This window comes from Ailuropoda melanoleuca, chromosome 9 (genome assembly GCF_002007445.2).
Source record: "Ailuropoda melanoleuca isolate Jingjing chromosome 9, ASM200744v2, whole genome shotgun sequence".
NCBI classification, from domain to species: domain Eukaryota; kingdom Metazoa; phylum Chordata; class Mammalia; order Carnivora; family Ursidae; genus Ailuropoda; species Ailuropoda melanoleuca.
The window spans coordinates 69,880,047-69,890,887 of NC_048226.1; the positions used below are offsets into that span (position 1 = coordinate 69,880,047).

Consider the following 10,841-nt stretch of genomic DNA (forward strand, 5'->3'; position numbering starts at 1 on the left):
GGAGCCAGAATGACTCCTGACTCTGAGTAGAAGGGGCAAGGCTAAGGGTCAAGGCAAGGCTGGAGCCGGGAGAGCTGGAGAGCAGCTCCTTCCATCTCCCCACCCTGAGATCTTGGCAGTCACAGCCAGTCCTAAGGACATACACAGGCCGAGGACACTGAAGGTTGTGACCGTGAATCCCAAAGAGCTGTAAATGCTCGAGGGACCCCCCCGACTTCAGGGTAAGTGAAATCTCAACATTAGTACGGCTCTGAGAGTAGCTGGGTGACTCTAAGGAGGGTCTCTGGAGACCATGACTGTGCACAGTTCACGCGGTAACCAGAAGACTATGACATACTTGGAGGGTGGTGAGGTCATAGAACCCAAGCTTTAAAGTAAGTGAACCACGTGTGCCTCATTTATTTTTAAAAGAAACTTCTGAGAAGAGCTTAGAACAATTTTTTCCCCCTGAGTGCCATTTCCCAAAGGTACTCAAAAAACAATAAGGTGTGACCGTAATGGCTGCACTGAGTTGTCTTTTGGACAGTGTCAGAAGGGACATCAAGAAGGTGGACCGAGAACTGAGGCAGTTGCGATGCCTTGACGAGTGCACGCGGTGTCTGTGCGATCTTTACATGCACCCCTACTGCTGCTGCGACCTGCACCCCTACCCTTACTGCCTCTGCTACTCCAAGCGGGCGCGCTCCTGCGGCCTCTGCGACCTCTACCCGTGCTGCCTGTGTGACGTCAAGCTCTACTGCCTGCGACCGTCGCTCAGAAGTCTGGAGAGGAAAGCCATCAGAGCCATAGAGGACGAGAAGAGAGAGCTCGCCAAGTAAAAGAACTTTTTAAGATTTTTAGAGCCGCTGTATTAAGCCTTATGAGTCGAAGTGGGGGAGGAGACAGAGCAGTGGATACTTGAACAAAGATGGAAAGGGCTCCGGATAATGACTCTGGTGACTTAGCAAAGATTTAAGAAAAGAAGAGTAAATGGGTCCATGACGGGAATTGTGAGATTCTCCAAAGACAGTGTAATGATGTCGAATGGCAAGGTGGTTGTGGGTTTGTAGCAGGAGTGCCAACATGATAAATAATGTGGCTTTAATGAGGGAAAGAAATAGGGGGTGTCATTAAAAAGCTATTGGAAGAAGCAAACTAAACATTTTTTCTGGTTATGAGTAAAGTGATTTGAGTATATTTGGGCTTACAGAAATGACTACAGGAGAAGCAATAACAATTGATCAAATCCTTAATGTTTGCCAGAGGCTTTAAGAGCAGGGGAGCAAACTGAACAACAGAGGCGCTCCCTGGGTTTTGTAGGAGAACCCTTCTCCCGTTCCCCAACTCCAGGCAGCTTTAAAAATCCATCTGGGGTAGGGCCTGTTATGTCGGCCTCCCCCTCGAGCAGCAGCAAAGGTTGTGCCCAGGAACCTTAGAACCGAGAGTCGCAGCTTTCAGAACAGAGTTGAGAGGGCTTTAATTGAATTGGGTAATTTTAAAAGCCCCTTTTTACAATTTTGTTTGATTACATTTCCTTTGATGGCCTGGAGAAATCTTTCCGTTTCTACCTTTCCACTGTATGCCAGCTAGTCTGGTACAGTTGATGAAAACATTTGTTGAAAGAACTGTCCTCTGGTTAAATACATTTATTTATGATAATAAATAAATAAACCATACACTGGGACACTAGGTGGATGTAAAGCAGAATGATGAAGCATTTTATGCGTCGATGTATTGAGTGAGAGAGGCAAGAAAAACGACTTAATATGCTACTACTTTTAACAAGATGGGCACAAATGGATGATAGATTTTTTTTATCGAAATATACTTGACATATACCATTGTGTAAATTTAAGGTATATAGTGTGTTTGATACATTAATATATTATGATGATTGCCGTTGTAGTGATAATTAGCCCCCCCATCATGTTCCATAATTATCATTTCTTTTTAGTGGTTAGAATAATTACATTCTAGTCCCTTACCAAGTCTGATGATTATAATATAATACTGTTGTCTATATTCACTATACTGTGCATTAGATCTCTGGGACTTATTGCAAGTTTCTATCCTTAAACAACATCCTTCCTATCCCCCTGGTAGATTAATAGATCAAATGGGTAGATGGGTAGGTGGGTAGGTAAATAGGTAGGTGGATGGATGGATGGGTGGATGGATGGATGGATGGATGGATGGATGGATGGAAAAATAGAGAGTTTGAGACAGAGACAGACACTTGATAACAGTTCTAGGATATTCCACTAGAAGAAGCAATAGGGCAGCTATCGTCCAAGTCATCGGTCACCAAAGGTCAGGAATGAACCTCTCTCAATAGTTTGGGATGGGTATTGCCTATTAACTCATCTACACTCATTTTGAAAGAGTTTTTATTTTTACCCCTCAGAGTATCAAGTTATGTAAGTAAGTTTTGCCCACTGAGTCAGGGATTCCTTTTTTAATTGGTCTACGTGAAGAGTTACTTGTGAGCAGGCCTATATCCACTGTCCCTGTGCCTCTGAATCCTTGAATACCCTTGATCCAAGTCCTTCCAGCCTTTGTCTCCTGGCTGTCCCTCCTCTCCAGACTCTCCAAGGAAAATGCCTCTCTGTTCTTCACCCTCCGGGCACCCTCCACCAACTCCAGGAGTCCCTATTTCTTGTCATGCAGTCGACCCAACCTCAAGCTTAATTCTCAGCAGTGTGGGTTATACAAGAGATATTGCTTTCTATGGGTTGTGATATTTTTCTCAACAATGTCTGGATTTTTGCTGATTTTTTTCCCCTCTGCCTGAGGCCGTATATGAAGTTGGTGATGTCTTTACGTGGATTCCCCCTCTCTGAACTGAAAACTCTGAGTCCATTCTGGAGATGACCTCAGGCTTACCCTCTTGTGCCTCCTCCCGGCCACTTTCTTCCCATTCATACCACCTTGTGAAACCCTCCTATGCTCTATTTCTGACAGCTTGACATTTCACTATCTGGGAGGGCTTAGTGTCACCTGCAAATTAAATATTCAATTTTCCTGACCGTGGATGAAAATGTTAAACCCTGATCTAGCCCCAGTCCCGGAAGACTCCTACTGTTAATATTTTTTATTCCAATGAAATGCCTCTTTTTCCTTATCCCTCACCTAGCTCCCAATCCATGACTAAATAGATCCAGAAATATCATGTTGATTCAATTTTTTTAAACAACCTTTGGTGTGAAAACTTGCCCGAGGCCTTGTGAGTTTAGAAATCATATTCACATGACCTTCTACCCCTTTAAATAATCCTACCAGTTTTGTTAGGTAGGACATGTCCTTTCAGATGCCAGGCTGTTTGTCCAATGGGAAAAATTCCCTGGTCTATAGCTGCCACAGCCCCATTGGAATTGTTTCTCTGTGTGAGAGTCAATCTGCTCTTTTAATACTAGTAAGAAGGCTTGGCTGACATTTCTCCCCTAAGTTGCTTGAGCATTCCTGAGTGTATGTAATTTGATCGATGTATGTGTGTGTTTTTAGACTAGGTGTAGGTCCAATCCATTTCCATTGTGTACCTAGCAGCTGCTTCAAAAGACACCTTGGCGGTAACTTCCTTAGCAGAGATTCAAGTAAGTACTTCTGTTTTTTAGCTTCTTTGATATTATCTTTTCCTCCCCAAATTACCCTTTGCACTGTAAGCACCAGCGGTCCCCCTGACTCTTCCTTCCTCTTCTGGATTTAGAGGGACTGCGGGAACGGAGTCTGGCTTCCTTTGTAAGAGGCCCCACCACTGGCCTGTCTTTAAGTTTGCCCCTGACTCACCACCATGCTTTGTGGCCTTCCCGATCCTCAGTACAGAAGGGGCATAAACAAACAAAAGCCAGTCCCTCCCAGGCCCTGCGTTGAGGAGTTGGTTATCTAAGGAACGGATGCTCCTTTTTGGCTCTGCCCCCGCCCTCCCGCGGCGGCGCTAGTCCTTGCAGACAAATGCTTGATTTAAGCCATGCTGTAGGGGTTCACTGGGCTCAAATTCACACCCGTTACTAATTAATACCTGGAGACTCAGACTGAGACTGTGCTTCCCTTCACTCACCCAACTATCTATGGTTGGTCTGAATCTCAGTGAGAAATTCCCTCGAAAATCCCCACACAGGAGGGGCACCATCTCCTACAAACTTCAAAAATCTGCCCTCTCCTTTCTTTCCTTGTTTTCCTTCCTGCTCTAAGACTAAGGTTTTCACTGACTTACTCTTAACTTGGTGTGGCTGATGACTGTCAGCCTCAGGGGGTCTAGGAGCACCTCCCCAGGTCTAAGCCCTCGGGAAATCTCTCCTTCCCTCCAAGCTCTGACCCACAGGGCAGGGCATAGCACTCTCCCCCTCAGTGTCCCTGCAAGAGAGGAAGTGAGTGTGGCCCCCTGTTCCTTTCTCCTCATAATCCTTTCCTACCCCCAGGTCTTGGAACCCAGTCCCCCCAGCGGGGCAGGGGTAGGCATGGCAGCCCAACTAAGCCAAAGCATGTCTATTATTTGGTTTGACCTTATTGTTTAATTATACAGGACTTGGAACTTGGTGACTTGAAGCCTCAGGCAACAGGGAAGTCGGAGTAAGGTGGAGCTAGGTCCAGCCTGATAAAGAGACTTACCCTTTGTTGAGCGAAAATTCGGTGCCACATTCCATCTTCATTTTGATCCTTGTAACATCTTGTCTGTCTTAGAGATGAAACAGATTCAGGAGCAATGTTCTTGACCACTAGGAGCTGAGAGAGCCAGGACTTGAAGCCAGGTTTGCCTGAGTCTGGAATCGTGCTTAACCACCTGGTCAGTGGTGCTCAGAGAGTGGGCTCTGGACCAGCATCACCTGGAACTTGTTAGAGATGCAAATTCTTGGCTGCACCCTCGGCCCACTGAATTGGAAACTGTGGGGGTGGGGTGCAGCCACCTGTGATCTAAGGCGCACCTCTGGGGACTCCAATGCACCTGCATCTGTGACTCTGCTCCCACCAGTGACAGCAACGCTGTTCTTTAGGAGCAAACAAAAGTCAGAAGAGAGACAAGGCAGGAAAGGGGAAGAGTGAGAAAAAAGAAGAAAAAATGAAAGATGAGTTTGAAAGGAAAAATGGAGTTTAGTGGGTCTTTGGAAAGGGTCTAAAATTAGGAGAAAAAGCCAAGTCCTCTAAGGACAGCTACAAGAAGACCTACTTCCCTTTGCTCCTGCGCAGAGCTAGGCGTCTTTGACATCTTCATTATTTTCTTTAGCACCAGGCTGGACCTCATTCATACCTTTGTGAACACAGCTGATGATCAAGCTCATCGTGGCCGTGGGCAGGGTGGGTCACTTTCAGGAGCTTGGTGGTACGTTCAGGAGAACTTCAGCTGCCCCGGGGAGGGCAGCGGGCATCCCAGACACAGACGCCGTCGGTCACTTGCTTTCCCTCAGCTTCTCTGGGAGGCTTCTGCAACAAACTGAGGGGCTGATTTCCCAACGTTTACTGTGGTCCAGAGTCACCCTCATGATAACAGTTACAGGGGGCGATCTCCCTTTGCCCAGAACACCACAGAGCCATGGAAATTCCCTTGAGGACTGATAGGTACACCGCCAGACAGGAGCCAAGCTGCAAGTTCAGAGTTATAGCTGAGGAGTAAAATGTGGCTCCTGCAATTTCTCCTAAACCTACACACCCCCACTGATAACCCCTGACCAAGAAGCCAAAGGAAGAAGATGCCTAACTTGGCCAAGACTTTATAGGCAATTTCCTGCAGACTCGCGTTGGCAAGACGTCTGTGCAGCTGCTGCAGGGGCAAAGGCGTGAGAGTGACAGGCCCAGAGGACGCGGGGGGATCTGAGTAAAACAACAGCAACAACAATGACAACACATGCAATTGCACTCCGAGACTTAGACTGCTGACAGGAGAAGGATCTGGAAGCTGGCTTTGGCTTGTAGAACTGGCTCTCAGATCCATCTCCTGTGAAGGGCAGGAGGCCTTTGACGGAATCAGTAAGGCAGTAGTGAGGTGTTCTAGCAATCCCGCTTGGGGTCCTCGGCCCTGTTTTGTGAGGCCCAGCCCCCTTTATGGCAGGGTGTGATGTTTTCATCTCCAGCGGGAAGGCCTGAACTGAACAGAACAACTTTCATTCTCAGCCCATGTCCACACCATGGGAGGTTCTTGAGAGATCTAGGTGCACCCATTCTGCACTCTGTTCCCCTCTTGGCTTTGCTGTTCAGGCTTCCAGGCCCTGAACCATCCAGAGAGGACACGGCCATCTCTGTGAGCTGTTTTCTGTGCATCCAGGGAAGATAGAGTGCATTTTCTCCTGTTTGTTTTCTTTTGTTCCATACAGATAAAGATTTTTTTTTAAAAGTCCGATTCTCTTCCCTTCTCCATAGTATGGCCTGTGGGTATCCTGGCACACTCCGGGCATGAGAGACATCGGTGCCCCATGCACCCCACGTTCCTTGGGGCTGGAGGTGGAAACGAAGTTGAGTGTCACAGTCCTCTGGGTGCCTTGCACAGTTTTTTCTGTTGGCCGCGACGTCTTCTAGGAGATTATTCTATTTAATCATTTGTAATTAGCCTCTTATGAGTTTTGATTTGTAACCTTCAGTATAAGGCCTCACACTTGTTAAACCAATCTTGTTAGGGATTATCAAGTGAAAAATACAAATTCAAAGCAGTATGTATAGCATGATTTCATAAGAACACACACAAGAATCTACATGTGTATGTAGAAATACAGAGAAGAAAATCTAACACCAAAATGTTAAATGCTATATAGAATTATGGGTATTTTACAAAATATTCCATCTTTTTGCCTATCTGTATATTTTCTAAGTTTTCTGCAATGAACTCATATAATTTAACAAAAAGAAGAGTATAAACAAAATTCAGCATAAAAGGGAAGAATTAAAAAGGTATCTCAAACCAATCATCCAGTTGCAGACTTCAGATTTGTCAAACAGTACCTACCTTCGGGGGCCAAGAGATGCAAGCAGATTTGTTAGGACTGTCTTTTAGAACACGGATTTTTTTTTCCCCTGTTAAGGAATAAAAAGACCATTTCAGAATATTAGGCTGTCTTTGGAAAGATCAGCAAATAGAAAAGAAATGGACCCTAAGGAAGGCCCAAGCATGCACGGATAACGCCAGGCTGCCCAACCTGTGTGCCAAGTGCTACTATAAATACTTTCTGTTCATTAACTCATTTAAACCTCACAACCCTAGAAGTAGGCAACTATTATTGTTCCAGTTTTACAGATGAGGAAACTGAGGCACAGAAAAGCTAAGTAACTTATCCACGTGGCAGAGCCACCGCTTGAACCTAAAAACTCTGGCTCCAGAACCTGTGCTCTTAGGCACTTTCCTTTACTACTTCTCAATAGATGGCAAGAGTTCAAGCGGCGTGAAAGGCTGCTGTTATTTCATCAACTATGAAGGATTCACACAGGACAGCTGAGCAGCAGCAAGGCAGCTCTCTAGGACCCATGGGGACCTGTGTTTGCTTCTCCAGGGGCTGCAGACAGTGGTACTGAATGAATAGCAAAGTGGAGGGGGAAGGGATGGAGAAGGAGAAAAGCCCTGATTTGTAGTGTTTTCCAATTTCCATCGTGTAAATGCCCCCTCATGACTGATTTCGAGCTGTCAACACGAAGCCAGTGCATGGGGGCAGGGGAGGGACTAGCGATGGGCACCGTGAGCCCTTGTGAGCTGGTGGGACCCGGATCCAGCTCCCGGCCCCTCCAAGCTGACTGTCCCTGCCAGTGCCAGCCATCCCGCGCCTGCAGCAGCCTCACAGCAGCAGAAGGAGGCAGGCCCCTGGGGGGCAGAGCCTCACTGGGCACTTCCGCCTTGTCATTTGTTGATGGAGCTTTCAGGCTGTGTCTGTGGGATGGCCCAGTGGCGGCACCAGGCTTGCGGGTAGCAGGGTTGGGTTCTGAGGCTGACAGACATCTTTAACATGCAGATTTTAAATCGTCTATCAGTTGGATCCCCTTTAAAAAAAAGTCTTAAGAGTCTACATTTAATAGTAGTACTAATAATAATCACGGTAATAATTAAGCAAGATTTATAATGTGTCAAGGATGGCATTAAGCAAAACTCATAATCTCATCTAATCTTCCAAAAACCCTATAATGTAGGTACTGTTATTATTTCCATTTTACAGATGAGGAAATTGAGGCAAGTTTCCATAATTAATAAGAGAAGGACCTGGGACTCAAATGCAAGAGAAAGACCTGGAAGGCCAAGCAGCCATCTGTTGTTAAGAGGTTTACGTGTGGGAGAGTGTGATTTACATGGGAGGGCTCTCATTTTTTACTTTATACAATTCTGTAAAGTTTGACTTTCCACAATGGCTAGTGTTTAGTCTTGCTATTTAAAAAAATAGAGATCAGGCACCTTGCTGGCTAGAGCACGTGATTCTTGATCTCGGGTCGTGAGTTCAAGCCCCAAGTTGGGCCGAGGGCTTACTTAGGAAATAATAGTAATAAAAAATAGAGATCAAAATCTTGCTTCTCAAGCAGTGTCTGAGATCTGTGTCTGAGACCCTTTCCTTTTTCTAAATTCCAGACTGAGAAGAACAACAAACAGAATTCTGGCCTCCTCTTGCTGTAGCAGTAACATTTTAGGATCAGTAAACGTCTGTGGCTTTGAGCCTGATCAAGTCAAAGTTCGGGTGAAGGACGGCAAGGTGTGCGTGTCGGCCGAGCGAGAGAACAGGTACGACTGCCTCGGGTCGAAAAAGTACAGCTACATGAACATCTGCAAAGAGTTCAGCCTGCCGCCCTGCGTGGATGAGAAGGACGTGACGTACTCCTACGGGCTGGGCAGCTGCGTCAAGATCGAGTCTCCATGCTACCCCTGCACGTCTCCCTGCAACCCTTGCAACCCCTGCAGCCCCTGCAGCCCCTGCAACCTCTGCAACCCCTGCAACCCCTGTGACCCCTGCAGCCCGTGCTATCCCTGCGGGAGCAGATTTTCCTGTAGAAAGATGATTTTGTAAAGCGTAGGAGCCCATGACTTAGTGGAAAACCCGTACTCCAGCCAGGCAGCTCTTCCAGTGTTTCTCTTCCCCTTCCCACCGCCCGTGGTACGCAAGTCCCTAGGAAACTGAATACATAACTGCAACCCGCCGGTGGCGTGTGAAAGTCTCTTGGCTCAACCCAGTGCGGGAGCGCGGCCCGGTTAGTGGGCATCTCGAGAACTGACGGCCAGGAACGGAAGAGCAGCAGGGGAGCTCTGCCCCCCTGTATCCCCCCGTACCAGCTACTGCCAACTTCCAGGAAAAGATACTCTCTGGGTGGGCATCCCCAGACAGTTTTTCCAAGCCATCCAGTGAGATGGCCTAGCTCAGAAACCAAACTGGTAAAGCAGACGTGGAGACCAGTGAAGGCAAGCACCAGGGAAATGAGCTGGGGTTTTCTTGGGTCAACAGATCAGAGTCCAAAAGCACAGGAGTGGGGGGAAGCATGTTCAGGGACTTAAGGTTGGGTGTCCATAGACAGCTTTTCATTTCTCAACATTTTTATGATTTGGGGGGAATGGCCAGCCCTGGTTCAGGCTGGTTTGCCAAACTCCTTGTGATTTATTTCAACTATCTGCTTTTCTCAAGCCCTGAAACTTCTTGTAGGCACAGAAGTTCAGTTCAAAGTTCATGAGTAAAAAACTACAGCTTTCGCATCATGCTAGTGTATCACAAAATGATAACCTATTTCACCTGAAGGTGGACCCTCACGGACACACCCATGAGCCATCCATGATGGCCACGACAGAAATAAGTGTAAAGGAAGGAGGACCTGTTGGGAGGGGTCAGAATAAGACACTAGCCAGTTTCTGAGCTGACTCCTGAAGGGAACATAAAACTCTCATGTTTGCACAGTGAGTCCTTCAATGGTTTTAGCTGCATGTGGATTAAAGCAGTGGTTCTCAGCCTTGGCCGCACATGGGAATCACTTGGGGGAGCTTTAAAAATATGGTTGCCAAACCAAAGGAAAAAAAGAAAAAAGAAAAGAGAGAGAGAGCGCAAAAAATATTAAAAAGAGAAAGGAAAAAGAGGCCTTTTTTAAAAAAGAAAAAAAAATACTGATGCTTGGGTCCCATTTCCAGAGTTTCTAATATAATAGATTTGAGGTGCAGCCTGGGCATCAAGACTTTTAAATGCCTCCCCAGGTAATTGAAACATGCAGCTAAGGCTGAGAAACTCTGCATGGGATCTTAAAGCTCTCCCAGCCTTTTTTCTTTAAAAGCTTCCTTCAAGTTCAAGGTTAAAGAATATTGATGGTGATGGCAGACATATTTTGCTTTCAATTGAGGGAAGTAATGGCCCTCTAATACAGGTGGTGAATAAAAAACATTGAACATCTCAAAAATTTATTACCTAGGAACCAGGTATAAATAAGTATGTTCGTGTGAACCAAATTGTAGAGTTACCCTTACAAGCGTCTTGCCATAAGTTGATTTATAAATATTCTAGTTTCTAAGTTGCACATTTTTAAAAATGATTCTGAAAAAATGTCACCCTGTGGAGTCAAACAAAATCCCACATGGGTCTTAGACAAACAGGAATCTCTGTCCTCTGGAAGGCGCTCCTGGCAGCTGTTCATTCTTTCATTCCCCCACTCCCCTACTCACCCTCCTGTTAGCCCAGAAATTTATTCATTCAACCAGTGAGTCTTTATGATTTTTTTTAAAGAGGACAGGGAAGAGTAGTCTGAATTGGGTTATGAGGACCCCTGGGCAGGGTATGTGACCTCAGCCATTGAACTCAATTTGTTGGCTGTGAGTCTGTTCCAAGCTCTGGCTAAGGAGGCATCAGCCAGGCCCCCCACCCGGGGCTGGGTCCATGGCATCTCCTGCCCCGTCTGCCCTTGCGTGGGAAGCCCCGCAGACTTTATGATTTTTAAGT

At 46.3% G+C, this 10,841-nt stretch overlaps 1 protein-coding gene across 1 annotated transcript; it reads left to right on the forward strand.

Annotated features, from left to right (window-relative positions):
* The first annotated feature begins 372 nt into the window (after positions 1 to 372).
* ODF1 (outer dense fiber of sperm tails 1) lies at positions 373 to 9,070 on the forward strand. The gene is made up of 2 exons (XM_002922605.3): positions 373 to 814; positions 8,507 to 9,070. The coding sequence occupies exons 1-2, from the start codon at positions 498 to 500 to the stop codon at positions 8,937 to 8,939; spliced, it is 750 nt and encodes a 249-aa protein (XP_002922651.1). The 5' UTR covers positions 373 to 497; the 3' UTR covers positions 8,940 to 9,070.
* Positions 9,071 to 10,841: the final 1,771 nt, after the last annotated feature.